General features: G+C 34.5%; 1 protein-coding gene across 1 annotated transcript in view; it reads left to right on the top strand.

The window, feature by feature from the left end:
• Positions 1-8,579, top strand: part of LRP1B (LDL receptor related protein 1B) — a gene marked incomplete at both ends in the record, with an annotated part of 1,860,945 nt that extends 1,852,366 nt beyond the window's left edge. Inside the window, 4 exons of the mRNA XM_079710778.1 lie at positions 2,616-2,706; positions 3,648-3,792; positions 6,888-6,986; positions 8,439-8,579. Of these exons, the coding sequence (XP_079566904.1) occupies positions 2,616-2,706; positions 3,648-3,792; positions 6,888-6,986; positions 8,439-8,579 (476 nt within the window). The remainder of the gene's footprint in view (positions 1-2,615; positions 2,707-3,647; positions 3,793-6,887; positions 6,987-8,438) is intronic.
• Between the last annotated feature and the right edge of the window lie 15,512 nt (positions 8,580-24,091).

The following is a 24,091-nucleotide window of genomic DNA, read 5'->3' as shown; positions in this document are numbered from 1 at the left end:
CTGCCTCTCCCATTGAAGGGGTCTCCTCAACATAACAATTTGATAAGACAGTTCTTCTGTCAAATGGAAAAGCATTATATAATGAGGCTACAGAACAATGTGGCAAAGAAAGACTGGCTCTATTTTCTGTGAGAAGTTTGTTGAGATTTCCCCTCCACCCAATAACAAGTTCAGAGTGTGCTTTTTTTTTTTAATCTGTTTAGAACAGTCCACCAAAAATATACTAATAAAAATATCACCTACAATAGATCTTGATTGTTATATGTTACAATATGATATTTACTGCTTGGAAAAAATACTTATTTTGATAAATATCTATACTATATTCTAAAAATATATATAGTTGCTAGTTGTTTCCATGAATATAAACTAATTTACAAAAAATAAAGAAAAACTTGCCAATTGCCACCCTTTATTATTTATTGGCTATACTGAGCATTATTGCAGTTACCTTGATAGGTTATATAAACATATAAGAATGCTAGGCTCTTAAACAGAGGGCTGTAATGTAAGGGATTGGAACTGTTATCTGTCATGGGAAAAAGAAAAACAAAGTTCTCTGTTTTCTAGCATGCATAATTAACAGCATTTCTACCTAATAAGAATAAAAGAAACTATGTAGAACAAATAAAATCTAATCTAAGTAATTTATAATTGCTTTGAGGGGAAAGTAACTTTATATACCTTAAAACTAGTATTGATATATATATATTTTAAACCTACAAATTTACCACAAGTTTTAGCAGAAAAAAATATAAATGATGAAGTGAGGATATTTATAAAGTTGTGATCAATCAGTTGAAGTCAGTTTATGAAGAAATCAAGCTGTTCACTGGTACTTAAAATTTGTGAACAAATGTTAATTACTATCCAAGGTGCCAGATTCTCCACTTACATTAATTACTAATAAATTACACATTCATATAAAGTTCACTTTCCCAAAACCAAGGAGGTAATGTAATATCAAACTCACTAAATCATATAGTGCTGGTAACAGCATGAAAAAAATAAAATGAGGTTTACATTTCAGAAACTGACTAAAGAAGGCAAGCCATATTTTTTCTTGCATGGAAGAGAGTTATTTGGTTATTTTAGTCAAGTTATTTTTGAAGTTCCAAATTGAAAGATTATCTTATATATGACATTTCCTTAATAAGGACTTTTTGGTATTTTGGTAAATGATCTGCAATACGTACAACCTCACACAGATATCTGTGGCTAGAGCTGTTAAAACTGATCTATACTTCTATTTTAAATTCCCTAAGCAGCTGCTTATCATGCTTAATATTACCATTAATTTCTACCACAGTATTTTACATATACATGTATATGCAGAGGAAAATTCATATATTTAATAACTATTAACGTTTCATTCCTGAACCATTCAAGATCCTCACATTAAATTTCAATTAGTTTGGGTGTTGCTGTGTTTCTCAGTTTAGCCAGTGATTATGCTGACTTGACAGAATCAACGAGCTACTTATTCCAAATAGACAAAGACTTGTCTTATGGGCACTAGATATTTGTCTGTTGGAAACATGAGATTTAGGTACTTGATAGAGCTTCTTAATACTCTCCTGTTATTAGGCAACGCTTGCATTCAGTTTTCTTCCTGCATAAGTGACATATGACCCTAGGTGTATCTTACTGTGGATTGCATCATCAGTAAAAAGGTATTGTCTCCTTCTTCTTTAGAAAAAAAAGATTGCTCTTATTGTCAACCTAGAAATGGAGGGCAGGGCAGAGGTTCTCCTCAGTTTTACTTCTCCCCTATGCTCAGATGCATAAAAACTAAGACCCACTTTCTATGACCACTTTTGAAAATCTATTCCATAGATCTGTTATTCCATTTTGAAGATGAGTGATACAACCTAGATCATTCTTATAAAGAGGGAAAGTGGACATTTACAACATAAGCCAAACACTTAAATGTGGTTTGCTGAAACTATTCTGGAACTGGAATTTGAGAAAGAGAATCCACCTTGTCCCCCTATTTTGTTGAATCAAGCTAAGAGCCCTATGTGGTAGGTCTTCATGTCTCTATTTTAACAGGTAAAGAGAATGAGCCTCAAATTTTAAATAACTTTTCCAAGGTCTCACTTAAGGTAGGTGGTGAAAGTGATATTTAGACCTATGTCCATCCAAATCCAAAACTGTTGCCCCTTTTGTTTTACCAGGCTGCCATCTAACTTGCCACATATACTCATGGCCAGGGAGTATTTATAGCTAAAGGAAAAAAACTAAGGGTGGAAATATTGCCAGGGAAATTGTGGAAATGTGTGTTCAGTCACAGTTTCTTTACTTACGTCATTGCAAATAAATGTGTCTGGTGAGAATCAGAGTCATACTGACAAAGAAGTCAGTATTTCTAACCTCAAGGTATTTAACTAATATAAATGAAAGATATCTAAAGAAACATTTCCAGCAGATCAAGTATTTAATAAGAAAGTGATTTTCCAGTAATGTAGTTATGAACTAGGAATATAGACATTTGGCCTAAGCTTTATTTGTATTATGTCAATTGTCAAATGATTTGGTGTAATAAAGTGTCCAGTTATATCAATCTTGTCTTCATTTTATTTATGTGTTCATCTATTCATTCATTTCTTTTTCAGGAAGCATAGCCATCATTGTGCCTCTCGTCCTCTTGGTGACTTTGATAACCACCTTGGTAATTGGTTTAGTGCTTTGTAAAAGAAAAAAAAGGTAAGATGCAAGGTTCTAGACCAACAGTAAATAAATTACATAAATAGTTACAGAAACTGATTTTTTAAGAAATTTTCTTAAAGTATGATTTACATATTCCAACTGCTGAATTCTATGTTTTTTGAACCATTTTATCCCTCTACTTCATTTTAAGTGATTATAATTTAGACAACCTTTCCCTTATGTTATATTGATGGAATGGCTGCATTTGCATATTCCAACAAAAATGACAAGGGAGTTATTAAACGTTCAACAGAATTTTACATTTGTGGTAGTTTTTCCTTGAAATAACAAGCATCTCTAAAGAGCATTTTATAATATTAATGTGTAAGATTAGTAATGTCAATAAAATGATAATGACTATGTATTGTATGTCACAAATTGTGCATTTTATTCACAAAGTACATATTTGTTGATTTTATATATTACTGGAAGTATCATTATTTCAACTTATATGAATATGCAGTTAAAAGATCTATAAGGAGTGAGTTGTCTATGGGGTTATTATCTGGAAGCTAGAGTTTGTGAGTCAGTTTTTGAATTATGTAAAAGAGGATTCTAGCCACATGACTTGAGTGAGGATTGAAAGTTTATCACTATTTTTTTATAGATGTTTTTCAGGAACGAAAGGGAAAAAGTAGAATTTTAAAGGGCAATTGATTAGTGAATATTCAGTTTCAACTAATGTGGTATTAGCTATTTACAAGGAATATGTTCCAAGTGCATTTTTTATTGTTAAATCTAAATAATTTGGGAAACTAATGTATTACATTCAGAGTTTTTGTTCCTCTGTGAATCAATAAATGTCATTTATTTTCATTGTATTTTATTTAAGAATGTTCCATCAGTTATGTTAAAATGTCATTAAATCTACAAATATGACAGTTTCATGCACCACACTGTGATATTTAGACAACTCACACAATGTTCACTTATTCTAGGACAAAAACTATAAGAAGACAACCTATTATCAATGGAGGAATAAATGTAGAAATTGGCAATCCATCTTACAACATGTATGAAGTGGATCATGATCACAACGATGGAGGTCTTTTAGATCCTGGCTTTATGGTAGATCCAGCAAAGGTAAAGTTTTAAGATGATGGACTGTGAGCACTAACATTCTTGAGTCATTTCTCTATAAAATGGTTCTGAATTTCATCATTATTTCTTTTATCTGAAGTTAGATTAAAGAACTTTAGGATGCATTGAATTTTATAGTCTCTTCTAAAGAAAAAAAATTATGGACTGCATTCACCTGAAGCACGAAGTTAATGTAACATGTTTTGGAAAATAATATTTATTTATTCACTTAGTTTATAAACATAGCTTATTTAAAATAATATCTTATTCAAATGTGTTGAGGTACTGGCACATCTAAATATACAGCCTAGTGTAAAATTACTGATTTATTTTTAATAACAAAAAGAGTACAGTATTTCATTGACAAAATAAGTACTTTATTTCCAATAATGTTTTATTGAAGAGTCCACTAAGCTGTGTCCTTGGATTTGTTTGTAATCAAATCACTTTTAAACAATATTTTTCTACCTACTATAATATCCTTCTTATTGATTTGAGACATACCATTGATATATATAGCCTAAAAATCCACAGTCTTTTTTTAGTTTCTATTAGTTCATATTACTGAATGCTCAGTTTGGAAGCTTCCATAAGAAATAGATAAATGATACAACTATCTAGATAAACTTGCAAAGATTCCCTTCACTGTATAATTGGAATATTTTGCATGATAATTATAGAATATTTTAAGAGCATCAATTGAATTAATGAATTAAGAGCATCAGTTTGCTAGTATGGTATGATTTTTCTTAGCCTTTTTGTTCATTCATTAAATGGTTATTTATATTCTGATATATTAAAGGTATTTTGTCCAAAATGTACCATTATATTAAATAATCGCAGTGATCACATGGGTTTGCACTCATAGCAACAGCTGTTCCCAAAGAAACTGAATAGGTCTCATATATTCAATCTAGTTCTGAATCCATGGCCAGACTTTCTAAGCCTAAAATTTGTGGTCTGAAACTGAAGAAGTATTCATTTCTATGAAAAGAAATCAATCATTATTGCATAGATAAGTTTTTACCCTATCAGAAGATATTGTATACTTTTTTCCTCATTAGAAATAATTTTTTAGTTACTCTAAATTATTAATTCAGTTACTAACTCCTACATTTGAAGTTGTTTGTGAAATAAACCCTGGTAACCTAAGTTTCAGTGTTTTGTACTTGAAATTGAAAAACTAAACATACTGTGCATGTCGTTTGATAATTTATAAAGGAGAAAGATATCTTAAACAATAGACTTCTCATATTCTATGAATTTTTCTTAGGAATAAAATACAGTGTCTGTAAATATAATATGAACTGATGAGGATCTACCTTATACACTTTTTATGAGCAGGAGAGTTCTCATTTTCCCCATCATTTTATTTCTAGTGATAGAACTAAGCCTATTTTGGATACTTAAAGGGACTAGCTTTTTAACATTCTATTTAATTTTTTAAATATTTACTCTAGGAAGATAAAACTATGCTTCAGTGCCCCTCAAATATATTTTAATGTATTTAGCAAATAACATTCAATAAATATATGTTTACTTATTTTCTGATTGACCAAAATTACACTAAATGTGACTTAGATGGCTGATTCTAGCTGACTCCTGATGTTTGAAATGTAAATATGAATTGTTGCCTAAGAAGTAACTGCAGAAAATACATTTATAGGTATAGACGATTTTGAAAAGCAGGTAGCCACACCAAAGCAACCTTCATGATGAAGTGTTTTTCATAGAGTATTCACTTGTTACAATGTTTTGATATATTCATGATGTGATCAAATACAAATTGCATTACACATAAAGAAGATTTTTGTGGAATATTTTCATTATTTTCAAAATGGGTAAAATTTCTCCTTCAATGGTACCTTAGAAATCAAAAGAATTGAAATAATAACTTTTATTTAAAAAAGATTTGTCTATGGAGGCAATCACAGAATAGTTTGAAGAGTTCATAAAAGGGGAATTAGTATCTATTGGTTTTATGCAAATTCATCTCAATCCTTACTTAGATTGTTTTTAATATCTTCTACATGAGACCTTTGTGGGGGAAAATAAAGAGGCAATATTGACCTGATTTTATATTTAAAATTTTTTTCCTGGGACCTTTGCCCTTGTCCCAAACTTTATGATCATTCATTGTTAAGAGTTTATAGTTACAATTTTGAAAAATATGTATGTTCATTAATATTTTAATATTCTTCAACTTTTCATCTAGCTTTTTAAATTCCTTTTTGGTCACTAATAACTATTCATTCTATCATGAATATGAGTGTACCAGAGTGACTTATTCTGCCCTTTGACCCAAGAAACTCTAAAGCACTTGCACAGAGTTTAGTGAGCCAATCTGATTACTAATTAATTTGCTTTAAACTAGAGAGTCAGATTTAACAAAAAACAGATAATTTGTTTTGATATATTGAATTTTAAATTTGATTTGTATATGCTAAAAATATAGAGGTCATGAACCTTTAATTAGAACCAGTAAGATAAATATTTGACTTTACAGAATGGGCTCCTTTCAGAACCTTTCAAAGTCACAAACCTTGGGCTTCCCTGGTAGCGCAGTGGTTGAGAGTCCACCTGCCAATGCAGGGGATACGGGTTCCTGCCCCGGTCCGGGAAGATCCCACATGCCACGGAGCGGCTCGGCCCGTGAGCCATGGCCGTTGAGCCTGCGCGTCCGGAGCCTGTGCTCCGCAACGGGAGAGACCACAATAGTGAGAGGCCCACGTACCGCAAAAAAAAAAAAAAAAAAAAAGTGACAAACCTTAAGTGAGGGAGGCTGATGCATTTTTCACAGGACTGATAGCAACCATACGCTTTTAGGGGGAGAGAATGAAGTTAAATAAACAATGGAGGTTTCTAGGTGAATGGTGTGTCTATAAGTAAGCTAAACTAAGAGAAATGTCTACTGTGAATCACAGATCTAATATTAATAGTTATTTCATAAATTATTGAAACTACCATGAATACAATGTTGATGCCCCAAGGCTGAAGAATATATCTTATGTTATTTTTATGACTTAACTTGAGTTTATGTCAATGAAAACAGTTCCATGATATTAGATCAGAAACTAAAATTCTCTGTTTACACACAGCCCAGGTATATAGGGGGAGGGACCAGTGCTTTCAAGCTTCCACACACAGCGCTGCCCAGCTACCTAAACTCTGATTTGAAAGGACCACTAACCGCTGGGGTGAGAGAAAATTCATTATTCCATACCCATTCCATCACAGAACTCCTCACAATCAAAGATGATTACTAGACTTAGTTAGGGGCTTATCTTTAATGATTTTTTAATTAACAAAAATTTCAAAACAGCATTAAAATTGGGGGCTTAATTGTCCTGCGTATGCAAGATTATATATGAAACGTTATTTTCGGCAAGTTATTCAGTAGAAATATCTCTTCTTCTAAATTTGAAAATGTTAAAGCTCCTTAACAGTAAACATGATAATTTGCTATTGTTAGAACAGAAATCTCTAGCCAGAAATTTAAGCTGAATAGTTTAAGTTTATGTTTGGCTTGGTTTATTTTCTATTAAGACGCTTTGTTTAGTATATACAAATTTGATATCCTTTTAAATAAAAATATAATACAAAATGTGGCATTGTATGGAGAAGTTAGAAATGGTATATGAAACCATTCTTGAAAACTTTTTAAGTAACTAGTTTCTAGAGAAAGGTGCTTTGTCTAAAGTTACATGATTCATATTGGAAAGAGGAGGGATTAAAGACAGGTATCAAGATTCCTAGGATTGATCTCACACTTGTACCTCTCTCCCATCAACTGTTTTTCATTCTCATTTTTTTTATCATGTTTGTCTCATTTGCATGGCTCAAAAAATATAATATTTCTTTGTTATGACTAAGATTTAACATTCTATTTTGGAAAGACAAAATTTTAAAAAAACAACTAGGTAACAATCTCAGGTTAAGTTGCAACTATTAAAATAATAAACATTGTATATGTTTTTCAAACGAAAGAGATCATTTCTGCATCTCTCAATTCTACCTCGAAGTGATGCAAGTATCTATGAAACTTAGAATGACTGTGTCCTTCACAATTCTTTAGAAGAATCCAAAAATATTTCCAACAATAAGTACATAGAGATTGTTTGAAGCAAAAATACTGTCTTTATTTTTTAAAGTTTACACAACTAATGTAGTTTACTTTCATTTTTCTTTGGGTTTTTTTTAAATTTCATATTGAAAAATTATAAGCACCAAGCAGTTAGATGACCAAGCAAAAAGATGGCAGCACATCTTTCCTGCCACTGCAATAGCATTAAGGGGAGAAAACATGGACTGGAAATAAGACAATTTGGTTTAATGTTCTGTACTTTTAAATAAAGTTGCAGTGAATATAGCTTTCATGAAGATTTCTTCAGGCTTTCAATATTATGTCAAAGTTCCCCTTAGGTTCACAAGTTAACTGAAAAACATACAATTATGTTTTTATCTAAAACGATGCTAAAGTCAATGAAAGCCTGTAAACAGAATTTAAATTACATTTATATAATTACTATTTAGTAAGTTAAATGAAATGCATATAAATGTTGTTAACAGTAAAAGATAGACATCATAGAAAATAACAAATCCATGTGGTCAAAACAGGTAATAAAACTATATTTATTTTTCTCCTTCAGCCAACAAATTACTCCAATCCGATATATGCGAAATTGTATATGGATGGGCAAAACTGTCGAAACTCCTTAGGAAGTATTGATGAAAGGAAAGAACTGCTTCCAAAGAAAATAGAAATTGGGATAAGAGAGACAGTGGCATAATGAGTGATACCTTTTATATACTGTATAAATGTATAAAATGTAAGGATTACTTTTGTACGTTCCAACAGTATTATACTTGTTTTCGGATCAGCATTACCTCTTCCTTTATCTTTTTTCTGGTCGATTGTTTTCTGAGTTTTCTGGGTTTTATTTTTTGCTGATGACTACTGATTGACCATTTGTATGGTATTTTTATGAAAAAGAACTGCACTACAGTACAATTTACACCAATGCTGCTGATAAGACACCTTTGAATTTGTTAAAATTAAAAACAACATATTCCTTTGTAGTGTGAATATGAACAATCTATTTTATATGAACTTTTTTGGTTCTACTTAATCAACAAAGATAATCTCTGCACTTTTTCATTATACGGTCTGAAAGCTGTAATACAATATCATTTAATTTTCTGTTTAAATTGATGGAAAAGTGATTGAATGGTCAACTCTCTTCTTTGTGCCCATTAAGACTGATTCAGACTGCTGAAAATATATAGCCCTCACAAGTTCAGCATAACCAGCTTTGAAATTAGTCTTAGGTTGCCAAGTGAGAATTTTGACAAAAAACCTTTAAAAATTTATAAAATTAATAATTTGCATGAATACATATGACTACATTTTCCAAAATTTAGTGGACTCTATTGTGATATATTAAAAGTATACACCCTATAAACAATAGTTATATTTAGGTAGTAGAACATAGCAAAATTATAATCAAAAGTGGAAAGAACACACTTGCTACGGAAGAAGACATTTTGTTTTCCCTCAGTCCTGAGGTAAATAGCCAGCCTAGAGCACAACAGGGCATTGGGCACTCATGTCTTAGGAATTTCTTCCCAGTCACGCGCATTTTGTAGAAGATTAACCCAACCCCTTAACACAGAACACTAAAGAATACTATATAAGCACACAAATTGATGACACAATTTCAATTATGTGAATGCATTCTCTTTGCGAGATCAAAAGGAAGAGGCAAGGCAGCCATTATGGTATAGAGTAATCGGTAAATATTTTCAATATACAATATGACTAATCTATTATTTGCCCTATCCAAAATATATTCTTAAGGGACTTTCCAAGTTATGGAAAAACAATTATCTGCCCATAATCAAAGGTGGAGAGTATATATGCTGACCAGTTCCTCTGGTACTCTGATTTCTTCTGGTTATACAAAACACATGGACCCCATTTACTTGTCTGTTTTCAAATTTCAATTGAAACACACATACGATTTATTTAAGTTGCATAAAAAAGTATAGCATTTTTATACAAATATCTTTAAAGGCACAAAAGATTTATTCACAAGGTATGGAGGGCTTTTTGTTCCTCTGATAGACATGACTGACTTTTAGCTGTCATAATGTATTAACAGATGAAATATGTTTGTGGTTGCTCTTTATCCCTTTGTACAAGCATTAAAAAAAAAACTGCTGTTTTATAAAGACACTTTTTGTTGTACTATGTGCATGCATACTACCTATTTCTAAACTTTGCCATATTGAGGCCTTTATAAACAATTGACTTATGTAATACTAGTGCAATTTTGCTTGAAACAATGTTATGCATATCATAAACTTTTCCAGGTTCTTGTTTAAGTACATTTTTTAAATTGAACAGTATTTTTCATTTTGGTTATAATAGTCATTTTGCCTATGTTTCTACAATGAAGTGTTAAATACTTTATAAAAAATTGTTGACTGGCTTATTTAAATGAAATTCTACATATTTAAGTGCTTGTGTTGGGTAGTTTTTGAAAAGAAAATTATTTTCTTTATGGAGTTTAACATTCTTAGGAAGTTATTTTAGTAAACATGAGACATAATTTTTGTTGTATCCTTAGGACATACTCCTTGGGGTAGGACTGATTTCATTGCATCATTTTTTCAAATCACAGTAAGAAGGCATTTTCTCTCTTCTTGAAGTAGAAGCACATCCCTTACTTTTTCCTTTTCCCTGCCATACACTGCTCATCATGGACGCCATGTTGCAATAGAAAGAAAGATAGGTTATATACACAGTAGTATGACAATTGTGTTGAAATAAGCCAATGTTCTTCCTGCTCTTTCCCATTCTCAAAAAAATGTACTTTAAGGAAAACTCAGAATCCATTAGATGCGGTGTAGACATTATTTTGTAAATGGATTAGTTATTAGTGTACCTACTTGGAGTATTGGACTAGAGATGCAAATGCAGGAGGGTCTGATTGACTGGAGCTATCATTGAGTTGTATTATCTGAAAGGGTCTTTATATATCAGAGCTTTATGACCGTAGCTGACATTATCATCAGAAAGAGAAGAACCCACAGATTGGAATGACCTCAATACAACTGACATTAGTATACATATCTACCAAAACATATATGATACACAACCCACCAACTAACACTCAGGATCTGGCATCAATGACCTATTTTCTCTCTAGTACACTGAAAGCTATAGTCAAGAGAGCTCAGGATGCAGCTCATCCTAAGGACCTACATTCTCATGGTCCTTATTTCACAGTATGTTTCACCATTCTATGCTGGTTCATTCAAGTCCACATCAGAATCCATAGTATTTCTAGTTGCAGTTACTTTGCATTCAGTGTTTAGAGAACAAAGATATTTTTTGTCAACTCCTCAAACTTTATTTCTATGGCTCTAGCTGTTTCTATTTCAATTTTCTTTTGCAAAAACTCATATAAATGCTAGAAAGTCAGGTGTATAATTCTCCACATTGACCATTCTTTATAAATGCCTTTCCAAAATACTTCCTGAAATATTCCTTCAAGTTTTGATGGGACACATTGTCTAAAAAATGAATGCTTCCTGGTAAACTCTTCTTCTTACCCAAATGTCTTTCCATCCAAAGCAGAGATTTTCAGCCTTTTGACATTTGAGCCAGGTAATTCTTTGTTGTCCTTTTTAGAGTAGGACACTTAGCAGGATCTCTGCCTCCTATCCATTAGTTGCTACTAGCACCACCCAAAGTTGCAACAACCAGAATATCTACAGACGTTGCCACATGCCTTCTGGGGAACAATATTGCTCTTGCTAAGAACTGCTGATCTAGGGCTGTGTTCTGTTTCCCACTATTAAATGACTTTCATCTGGATCAGCTGAGTCAAAAAAAAAAACAAAGGCTCCTCATCACCAAAATCATGGCAGTCCTAAGTTTTGATTTTAATTCTTTCATGTTGATGATGCATGAGTTATAGAAACTTGGTATTAGTAAAGTGCCTATGTAGTTTTAAAAAGTCATTACTAAGGGAAAAATTTCATTTAGAAACTTGTACCATTTTGCATAAATTGGGCTATTTTCATTTATGCAAATGTTTTATTTGTGGCCTTTTTGATATCATTAATGATTATGTGTTATTTTGTTTAGTGGTTGATTATATGCTTATTTTGTTGTATCTAGAGGTTGAGATTTAAGCTTGCAGTTTTCATCTAGGAACGTTTCTTTCCATTTTTATGATGACTCGAAGAAGTTCAACACTCAATGTGTTTTATGGCTATTATAAATGAACTATAATATGTAAAATGCCCACAATTTCCAAATCCCTAACAGGGAAAATTGGTACATGTGATGAAGGAAATATTAAAAAAATTGTTGGGCTTCCCTGGTGGCGCAGTGGTTGAGAGTCCGCCTGCCGATGCAGGGGACACGGGTTCGTGCCCCGGTCTGGGAAGATCCCACATACCGCGGAGCAGCTGGGCCCGTGAGCCATGGCTGCTGAGCCTGCGCTTCCGGAGCCTGTGCTTCGCAACGGGAGAGGTCACAACAATGAGAGGCCCACATACCGAAAAAAAAAAATTGTTAACTTTTCTTTATCCTCTCCCATCTCCATATCTTCGAACAGATACAAAATCTTATTCCTGTCTATGAATACTACTACTATTTACAGATTCAACTTTTTCATGTAGTTTTACTTAAAAGATTAAAATATACGATAATTAAAATTCTGCAGAGTTGAGCAAAATATAGCTAACCACTTTCTTCACCTTATGCCCCATTCCAGTTATTGTCAGTTTGTTTAACAATGGCTCTCTCAATATGAAAAGATTTATTTAAATTTAATGTAGATTAAAGTCATTGTTCAAATAGTTTCCCTTGAATTGTAGCTTGTAAGAAAAGGAGGGACTCAAGCACTTCTTCTGAAGATGACTACTGGGTAACCTAGCACAAAAATTATTTTTCCATGTGTTTTGAATATGAGAAAAACAACAATAGAGCAAAAAACAGTTTATTTTTCAACTCTACTACCAAATCTATTGCTAACCTAGTATATCCAGAAAATTAACTTGTCTAGCAAAGATAAAGTTAATTAAAAATATTCAGAACCAGTTTTATTCAGAAAAACATTTAGTTTTTGATATTATCTAATATCAAATGGCCCAGGGACATATACTTCATGCCATGAGATGCATGTATCTAGTCTAAAAAAAGAAAAATAAATGACTTCTCTGGTTTAACTTTTCTCTTGTAGATATTACACTTAAGTGGCTGCAATTTATTCTGAAAAATAGTTTCTAGTGAATCCCATCATTTTTTGTACCCAAAGTGATCAAAAATCAAAGAAAAATTGTTACTAAAGATGGCCTATTTGATAAATTCTATGCTTAGAAGGTGTTCATTCTCTTTGATGGATAGTCTGCCCCTTTAGCACAGCATTTGTAAGAGATCAGTGAACCTAGGCAATGCAATTCTGATACTTTAGTCATTTATTCACTCCAAGATAATTTTTTAGCTGTAGTTTCTTTTGCAGTTTTAACACATAAATTATGTGTCTCCTGATAGAAGGTGATTTCCAGCTTTTTTATGCTGTAATGGTTTGGAGAACCAGTAATATAACTGGTTCAAAATATAATATTAATAGTGAAAGCCATATGCAGCTTATTCAAGTCAGTAATATACAAATTTATAAGTGAGAAACTATTTTTCTACACACAGAATAAACTGTGAAATATAGTTTAGAATAAAATTTAAAAGTTTGAAATAAGGCTGTTCATGGAGATACTTAAAAAAACAATACACAGAGTAACTTTCATATGGCTTGATTGATTTGATAACAATATTTCTCAATGAATAATGTCAAAAGTTAGGTAGAAAATAACCAGAAAATGAGATTTCAAATGGAGCAACCTCCATTCTTGCAGTTTACAAGTGTCAATAGTATGTTTGTGGGAATCTATATAAACACATAATGACAACATACAAACACACATGTACATACACATACACTCACATATTCTCACACACTGACTTTGAGGTCCCATTAATTGTGAAGATGGCATTTTTCTCCTATTTTACCTAATTTTAATCACCTTTAGCTTCTCTGGCTTATAATTTCAGAAATCACTACACTTATCCATATTGGTAACAAGTTCCTAGATTCTTATTCTTTAATATAAAACCATATCTCTCCCTATTTGCTTCTTATTTTCTTCTATCCAAAGTGACCTTACAGGAAGCCAATATTCTTCTTTCACTATTGTGTCATAAGCTGTATTGCTTATTATTATTGTAAAAAATAGTCATTTTAGGAAACAGAAAATAAATATAAAGAAGAAAAATTAATAGGAAGTTTAAAAACTAGAGAGAACGAATTATGGATTCAGAGAATTTTATTCATTTGTTTTAGAATCATGCTTTAATTTTTCTATCCTGCTTTAAAAATATAACATTATAACATTAAAATATTTGGTTTTATGTCTTTCTTGTGCTTTTATTTAGTTACTTCTTTTTAATTCAATTTCTTGCTTATTCTATGGAAACTCTATATTGCTTGTTTTTATTTTTCTCTTTTGAAAATAATGTTTTATAATTTGTTCTACTGGTAAATACTTCCAACTCTAAATAATTAAATATAGAATTTAAAAATAAGTCTTTTTTTCTCTCTTTCTAAATTGAGGAGTTTAACATCCTTAGATTCCTCTAACCTAGCTCACCCTCACAGTCTTTGTTGATAGTTTGTTGTTTTATTAAGAAAATACTTTTTAGAATGATATTTTTAAATTTATTTATTTTTAATTTTTGTATTTTTTATTATTTATTTTGTTGGCTGCATCAGGTCTTAGTTGCAGAATCTTTTGTTGCGGTGCGTGGGCTTCTCTCTAGTTGTGGGTGTGCTGGCTTTTCTGGTTGTGGCGTGCGGGTTTTCTCTCTCTAGTTGTGGTGTGTGGGTTTTCTCTCTCTAGTTGTGGCATGCAGGTTACAGAGCACATGGGCTTTGTAGTTTGCGGCACGTGGGCTGTCTCATTGAGGCACACAAGCTCAGTACCTGTGGCGTGTGGACTTAGTTGCCCTGTGGCATGTGGGATGTTAGCTCCCCGACCAGGGATCAAACCCTCGTCCCCTGCATTGGAAGGTGGATTCTTTACCACTGGACCACCAGGGAAGTCCCATTAAGAAAACATTTTAACTGAAGTATTATTTTTTATATGTTTTGTCTTTTCTTTATCAATTATTTGGAATATTTTCAACTATTTTTACATTTAAGATTTCTTTTTAAAATTCATCATTCCATTACTGTATGATTCTTCCATCCTTAATTTCTTTATTTTGACTGATGTCTTATTAGTATCTTTCATGAAGCATACTTATGAAAAGCCTTTATCAGTGGTATATTTGCTGAACTTTTGCATATGTACAGACATTTCTCTAAGGCGTTCAAATACGAATGTTAACTCAACTGTATGTATATTTTTGGAGTTTTTTCTTTTCCTCCAAAGTTAGGTTGAACCTGCCCCACTGCTTTCTGGTGTTCAGTGCTGTTAAGGGTAAGTCTGAGACCAAACAGGTTTTTCTTTCTTTGTAACATTTCTCCCCAGCCTTTAAGAAAACAAAGCAAAAACTAATTATAGTTAAAATATATTGTCAAATATACACATGCATTTTTATTAATTTTGTCTATCTACTACAATTTATTTTTATCTGAGATTAGTTTTCTTCAAGAGGTCTTTATCACTTCTGTCCAAAGTGTTTTCTTTCAATACACAGAATCACCTACAGTTCTTAGATTAAATCTTTATTTTTTCTTTATGAGAGAAAAATCATCTTAATTTTTTTTTCTCCTTTTTTTCCTTTATTCTTGAAGAGATTTTCACGTTTATGGCCTGGATTCCTGATTTACTTTTTTCCCCTGCAGATTCAATTTATTTTTCACGTATTCATGTGTGAGTCTGTGTGTGTGCATGCATGCAAGTGCCTTGGGGATGGGTCCTTCCTTATCTTCCTCAACTTTCTTTTTAACTTAGTTTTTAATTTTTCTGTTTAGTGTATTTTCTTCTCATGGTTTTCTGCTGAGGTATCATAGTATCTGTTTCCTGTTTCCTACTTACAATACCAACTTATTTTCAAAAGTTTTTGTTTTGTAACAATCTGTAAGTCTAGAGAATGATGTTTTCACATCCTTGTCCTATGGAATTTTTAAAAGCGTAATCCAAGTGCTTTTTACATTTTCTTTGCCATTCACTAATTTTTTTTTTTTTTTTTTTTTAGGCTGCATTGGGTCTTTGTTGCTGCATGCAGGCTTTCTCTAGCTGTGGCGAACGGGGGCTACTCTTTGTTGCAGTGGGCGGGCTTCTCATTGTGGTGGCTTCTCTTCTTGTGGAACACAGGCTCTAGGCACGCAGGCTTCAGTAGTTGCAGCATGTGGGCTTCAGCAGTTGCAGCACAGGGGCTCAGTAGTTGAGGCACGCAGACCCTAGAGCGTGCAGGCTTCAGTAGTTGCGGCGCGTGGGCTCTAGGGTGCTCAGGCTTCAGTAGCTGTGGCATGTGGGCTCAGTAGTTGTGGCTCATAGGCTTAGTGGCTCTGCGGCATATGGGATCTTCCCGGACCAGGGATCAAACCCATGTCCCCTGCATTAGCAAGCAGATTCTTAACCACTGTGCCACCAGGGAAGCTCCGCCATTCACTAATGTTTAATTACAGAGAAAACATTCTACTTCCAGTGCTTCCCAGCAAATAGGGTATACAATATTTATTGTCCACTCTTTCCATCAATTTTATGCCTCTTAAATATCTTTCTTAGGTCTATAACTTCTGGTCCATTTCTCCATCATATATCCTAGTGAGTCTTTTCTAAGAATCAGTCTAATTAATCTCATTCTAATATCAATATATCTTTACTTAAACAATAAAATAAGAAAGTGCCGAAAATGTCAGTGCTCCTGTATGCTGTATTGTGGAGATTCTTCCTGTAATCCACACCCAGCTGCACCTCCAAATACCTGGTCCATGAATTCATTAGGAAAGCACCAGGCTTCTTTAGTGCTCCAGCACCCCTTCTCTTTCTTGAAAACAGTCCTAGAGGTCTGGACTATTTTCTGGCAGCATCACATTTTGAAAGAATGTAGAAGCTTGGATTGGGGAAGTACTCTGCCCACCTCAAGAAGCACTGACTGGTAGAAGGATGGCTATCCACTTTATTTTCTAATACAGATCCCAGGCCTTTGCATCTTGATGCTGAGTATGGGGGAAACACATTTTTTAAATTATAGAGAGACTCAGCTTCATCGGGGAAATTATTGGTAGATTACCAATGGTTTTGGTTTTTTACTTAGCTCCACTTCACCTAAAAACTCTCACACATATCATACTGATTTATCAATATTTTTGGATTTTCCTAAGTGTTTTAGAGAAAATTACAAATAACTGAATCAAAGGCTCCTTTTCAGATGCCTTTTAAAACTGCTAGTTTCCTCTTTAACTGTTAACAATGTGGGTACAATATCTGGGAATATCGCTTCCTCTCTCCTATCCACAGCCATGTCTTCCGTCCTTAGAACTCATCCACAGAGATTAGTAGCCCTGTATCTTTCCTCCAGATTTTGTCCTTTAAAGGTGCATTAGACACCTCTTACTTCCCACCGCACAGCATCACTTTTCACCTCTTTCTAATCTGTCTGCCGCACTTAGCTTTGCAGGAGCACAACAGAGAACTTGGCCTCAGCTGTGCTTAGTCTCTCTCTGGATTAGGTTTTTTTTTGCTGCCATAACAAACTACCACAGGTTTAGCCTCTTAAAACAATACATATATCATCTCACAGTTCTGTAGGTCAGAAGTCCATGTTGGCTTGAGTAGATTCTCTGCTCCAGGTTTCACAAGGCTGGCATCAAGGTGTTGATGACCAGAGCTCTTATCACAGGCTCTAGGGAGGATGTGCTCCCAAGCTCATTCAGGCTTATGGCAGAATCCTGTTCCTGGCAGTTGTAGAACTGAGGTTCTAGTTACCTTGCTGGCTGTCAGCTGGGGTCCATCCTTATCTCCTACAGGTATCTCTATGGTCCTAGTAGGTGGACCCCTACACCCCAGAGCCATGTTTCATAGCTCCCTCATGCTTGCAGTCTCCCTGAGTTACACTTCTACTGATCCCTTCTGCTTCCAGCCAGAGAAAGCTCTTTGCGTTTAAGGGCTTATGTGATTAGGTTGGACCAATGTGGATTATACAGGATAATTTCCTTATTTTAAGGTCCATAACCTTAATTATATCTACAAAGTCCTTTTTGCCATGTAAGCTAACATATTCATGGATTCCAGGGATTGGGGCACAGGCATCTTTATGGTGCCATTATTTGACCTGTGACACACTCTTTCTTCTGCCCTGGGGCACCTCTGAGCCAGTACAAAACAACTAGCTCTAGATGCCCTGCTAAATATTAAATTCTCTTATATTCTTCCTTGCTGGTCCAACGTCTTCATGATCTACTCTTGAATGTTCTCCCCCTCCTATTGATCAGGTCTCAAAAATGTCTTACTCAAGATACACACCTAATTGACCTTGATTATTTGCCTGAAGACAAATGATGTGAGGGCAGACCATGGGGAGGACAAGAACATCTACAGGAACCTACCTGGCACTAGCATGTGCAACCTGGAGATGTGAAGGTGTTAATACAACATGGAGCAACCATTAACCAATAAAAAAAGTCCCAATTCCATCTCTTAGCTAATTTCGTACTTCATTCTTCCTGTCTTTTTTGAAAGTCTCTGAGAAAAAAACCCAAGATTCCCTTATTAGTGATCAATTTGATAACACCTGCTTGTATGGATTGTCTACTATTCCCAGTTTCCTGTACCTATTCTCAAAATCACTGCCCAATACAAACTGCTTGCATAAGGCCCATGTCTCAAGCTCCATTTTGGGAAATAAAAAGTGGCCTTTCAAAGTAAAGCGTTCAGGAAGGAATTCTAAAACAGATATAATAAGGACCCCATTGTTGGGGATAAATGGAGGGATGATTACCCTGACATGCAGTGGCATCACAATTTCTAAGAGTCTCACTAGTGCTAACCAGGATGAGTTACAGGTAGAAGATGTAGCATTGGCTTACATGGTAGCCATGGTCCTTGGACAATATAGGGACACTAGTAATTATAAGGATTATATTGTTGTATAATTTATTTAAGTCTTAAAAAAAATAGAATCAGGTTAGCCAGCAATCACCTCAAGGCACACTGTTATAGGTCAGAAGGCCAAATTGGAGGCAGTCGAAGGGGCCCCTATCTCCCATAGCCCCTCGCAGACTATACTGAAAATTAGACCCAGACTTCATTTTACATGGAGCAGAGCTTCAAAGGAGGTACCCTGGTGTAGGCTTGACTTGTCTCACAGCTTAAGGTCAGTGATCTTATAGAATGCAAACTTCGGTAGGGGATATTTGCGTGGACAAGTGTGAAAATGTCAAACCTCCAAGTTTCTCTGAATCATCCAGACTGACAGAAGGAGCACCTGCCCATCTGCTAAAGGAAAACAGGCTGCCTTTGTCTGGAGGCTCTGTAAAGATCTCACCTAAAACAGATGCCTTGCAAGGTCATCCTTGTTCTCCCCACAGTTTGTTCCCATTTCATTGCCTTCATATCAATAACCAGGTTCAACCAGCTCAAGCAGGGAAACAGTTCCTGTTCCAGGAAAAAGTAGAAGACCTGGTTATTATGAAAGGGAACACATTCAAAAGCAGATCATGAAGACACTGGACCAGTAGGAAAGAATACAAGAGGATAATTTGTTTAACATCATAGTAAGAGCATCTGGAGCTAGTTATTTTGTGCTGTGATGGATCCCTAAATCATGGGAAATATGATGGTCCTCAATAAATGAGGCAGAGATGCTGGAACTGCCTTAACAGTATTTGGGGCAGAAGGCTCAAGGAGGTAGGTGGGAATGTTAGGCCAGACCTACTGCATATTAGGACCTAGTGTATGGGTCAACCATGTTTTGTGTAAAGTCCAAGAGGATGCTCTCTTCACAAAGGTAATAAAAGATTCCCTGGTAGAGGGCAAATTAAAAACTTTGATAGGCTGGGTTTGATAATAGGAGGTGTTTTCTGGAACTGGGCTCTACAGTGTCAATAGAGATAATAGGATTTCAGAATGTCATGCTTTAGGTGGCAGCAGTTATCCAATAGACGGAAGGTAGAAATATTTACTGCTATGGACAGCAAGGGTGAAGTGGCAACCAGGGTGCCTTGGGTCTGTGGCAGTGACTGATAGGCCATAGGTTTTTCTGGTAGCAAGATAGATGCACAGCCAACTAGGGTGTTACTTGACCTTACATCCAAAGAAATTTAGAGATGGCACATAGAATATTTACATCCTCTACAGCAATGGATAGAAATTCATGACTCCTGATGTGGTTTCAAAACCTAAGTCAGTTCACAGACCCAGAATCCAATAATTGAAAGTGAAACCAAGTGTCCTTGAGGAAGAATAAATATTCCTTCAATCTGTCCTCAAAGGTGCTGTGCCAATTGCCAGACTTAACCTCACAATGGAAAAAGGAAATACTCAGAACTTTTGAATGTTTTTGGATATAGTATCCAAACTGATAAGAGGATACCATAACAATCATCATGCCCCTCGTTTAGTGGGAGCCTGTGGAGGCCAAGTAATAAGTAAAGTTCTGATCCAGGTTTATCTTATAGTGGATCTAGTGCATCCAACTATCTACCCAGTAGCTATTTCCTGGCCCATCAATACACAGTTGGGATGCATTTTCTGAGCACCTGGCCAAACTCCGACATGTTCACTCTGATTTGTGGAGGAACAGTGATTATGATAAGGGTTAAGTGTGGAAGCTCCTGAAACTGCCTTATTTTCAAGTCAAAATAGTAAATCAGAAGCAAGAATACATTCCTGGAAGAATTTCAGAGATTGGTGCTCCAATTAAAGATCTAAAGGATATGGTAGTGCTGGTTCCTGTCTTAAACCATTAGTCAAAAATAAATAAATGAATGAATCTATTTGGCACATGACAATGGACTACTATAAACTAAGTTGCAGCCCCAATTGCGATCCTTTGCCAGATGTGATGTTTTTACAGGAATATGTTAACATAGGTTATGACACTTGGTGTACAGCTACTGATCTGGTAGATGCATTTTTTTCAATCCCCATCAGAAGATTCAAACTTTTTCTTTTATGGAAGAAGAACAGCAATATACATTCACTGTTGATCTCAGAACTGTGTTCACCCTCTTTCAGGAAACTTGATGACCATCTCACATTTTGTAGACCACACAGTGGCATGGGAAGGATCACTATCTGTTTAGTAAGTATAGGTATGGCAAATATAAACTTCATAAAATAATAAACTATAGTTTTATGAATTTTTAAATTATTTTCAAGGCTGATGTTATTGTATGCAACTATTTTGGTAGTGCTATAAATCCAGGCAGAAGGCAAAAATTAGAACTTAAGTAGTTTTTGCCAAGTGTTTTCATTTTAAATAATTGGACACAAAAGTATTTTGGATATTCAGAATACTGCCTCCATTCTACATTCCATTTATTTTCTGTGGAATCCTCAAATCTTGAATTATTTGCCCTTTTTAAAAAATATAATTTCTGTTCAAATTCAATTAAGATATAATTATGCCTACAGAGTTCTCTCCTGCCTGCTTAATGATTTTTAAAATAACACATTTTTATTTATCATAAAGACTGCAATAGAAAACACAAATCTTTTTGAATATTTACCTTACTGTCATTATTACTTGCAGCATGATACCTGCACATCCATTTAAATGCTTCTTTTTGGCTTATATTGGAATGCAAAATGAACTCTGAATCCCATGCTTGTAAGTGGATGTATATATATATATTTGAAATGAACGTCTTCAGTGGACTCTTCAAGACAAGATCCTGAACATTGACTCCCAATTAATTAGTACAAAGAAAGAAAATCTATTCAAACAACCTTGCTATTCATTTGATAGCTAATTAAAATGCATACTCTGTAGAAGTCACTTGACTCTCAATTACAATTAAGTATGCAGGGTTATCAGAACACCACAAGCAGAAAGTTGAAAGTAACCTTCCCCTATTAGAGTGAACACATCAGGGATGGTTCTGTGTGGTAAGGAAAGGCTGTGTGTAGCACAACTGATGTCACCACTGATCCTAGGATCCCATCAGCTATAGCAGGCTCAAGGTAAAAACCTACTGAACTGATAAAATTGTTTGTGGACCCCATCAAATATCAACTAGAACAGTCTAAGAAAAAATAGCTGTCAAGATTTGCCTGTTGCTCTAATGGTGTTGGGTTAATTTTGTCATTAAATTAATGATGCACTTAAAATGAAGAGATTTATGATACCTGTGAGCACTTCTAATTGAGTTAACCCAACAGAGCAGGTTACAAGTCATACAACTTGAAAAATGAATGATTAATAAGGTGCCCAAATTATGTCCTCCCTTATTGACTGAAATCTTCGATAGGCTATTAACATAATTACCTCATTTTTACTTCAACTATTGTCATTTTAAACCAGATGACTGTTTTTCATGAACACCAAGCTAGATTGTTTTCTTAAATTAACCTGTGAGCAAAAGCTTTATTGAGCCTTAGAAGAAAAACTCCCCCTCTCTCTCTTCATATATATATAAAATAACCCCCTTACTTATTTAGTTTCTATGCTTAAAATGTGGGATATTTTTATTTAACCTCACTAATTGAATTCTCACTAGTTGAATTTTTAAAAGGCATTCATGCATTAAGTCATATACTGAAGAGACATTGATAAAAAGGCCTAACCTAAACTGCTAAGTATCCTGCATATTTCAGTGGTATTATTATGACAGGGATGAAAAACAACAGGGCCACTATGCTCCTTTTGATGGGTACATCTGAGACCGGTGACAACCTGAAGATTGTAACAAGTACTAGTTAAATGTGTGTCATTTATTACTTACAAAGATCACTTTCATGCAACTAGATTTTTGATGTGCCAGTTGCCCATTACAGCCGTCTTGGCTAAGATGAGACATAGTTACCGGTGTGTCCCATTTGCTGAGTGGCAAGAGGGAAGTGCCAAATTCAATTCACCTTCTCCTGCAGATTACAACAACAACAAAAAGTAACATTCAGTTTTGTATAAATGAAACAACAGAAGTATCTGGCAAACCATATTTAGTATTTAAGAAGATACGTGCTCTACATTTCCAAACCCCGCACAAAAAAATGCAGAATTTTAGACTTTAGAGCCTTATCATTGACAAGGCCATTAAGCCAATAGAATCTGTTGACCATTACGGACAAGGCCCTTGCTTTCTCTATCACTTTGAATTACACATTCAAATAGCTATGATTAATAAAGATAACTTGTGATTAATAGAATCTTTTTTTTAAAGTGCTAACTATAGTAAATGAATCTTAAATCTACTATTATTTTTTCCATTTTGTATTATTATTAAGGTATATTTATGACATGCAATTTAACTGAGATTAAAATTGCTGTGTTTCACCTAGGTTTGGGGATACAATCATGGATCTAAAAACATGGATAATCAGTTCAATGATTCTTTGAAATCCTAGTTTTGTCTCTGACAGTGGTATCAAAGCACCTCAAGGACAAACATAGCAGTTGCTTGGCCTAAAATCAACCTCAAACCATCAGAGCTGTGTGCAAGCAGCATAACACAAAGCATCTGATAGCAAGTTTAGCCTTTTGGGGGTACACATTTTTATCTATAAAAACTCCCAGAGGGGCTTCCCTGGTGGCACAGTGGTTGAGAGTCTGCCTGCCGATGCAGGGGACACGGGTTCGTGCCCCGGTCCGGGAAGATACCACATGCCGCGGAGCAGCTGGGCCCGTGAGCCATGGCTGCTGAGCCTGCGCGTCCGGAGCCTGTGCTCTGCAACGGGAGAAGCCACAACAGTGAGAGGCCCACGTACCGCAAAAAAATAAAAATAAAAAAGAGTTAATGGACGAGAATAACAGCAACATGTATGGTGAAGAGAATCTGAAGGACTCAGTGAATGATGGGATGTACAGTTTTGGTGACTCTAAAAATTTAAATTATGGTTCCGAATATATTGGTATACCTCAGACAGAAATACGAAACTAAATAAAGAGTTGTTTGGAGGGTAATTTTTGGTTTCGTTTGGAATTTGATGATTTGTGATTCTGAAAATAATGTCAGATAGTAACAGGAATGGTAATACTAAATCTTAAGAGATAAGTTGATGCTTATAAATAATGTTCTTAATGTTTAGTTATTTCAAGATAGACTAAACTTATTTGAAGTAT

The sequence above is a fragment of the Hyperoodon ampullatus genome (assembly GCF_949752795.1).
Source record: "Hyperoodon ampullatus genome assembly, chromosome: 8".
In the NCBI taxonomy this organism is placed as follows: domain Eukaryota; kingdom Metazoa; phylum Chordata; class Mammalia; order Artiodactyla; family Ziphiidae; genus Hyperoodon; species Hyperoodon ampullatus.
The sequence above is the reverse complement of the archived record's forward strand: the minus strand, read 5'-3'. Positions and strand labels throughout refer to the sequence as shown.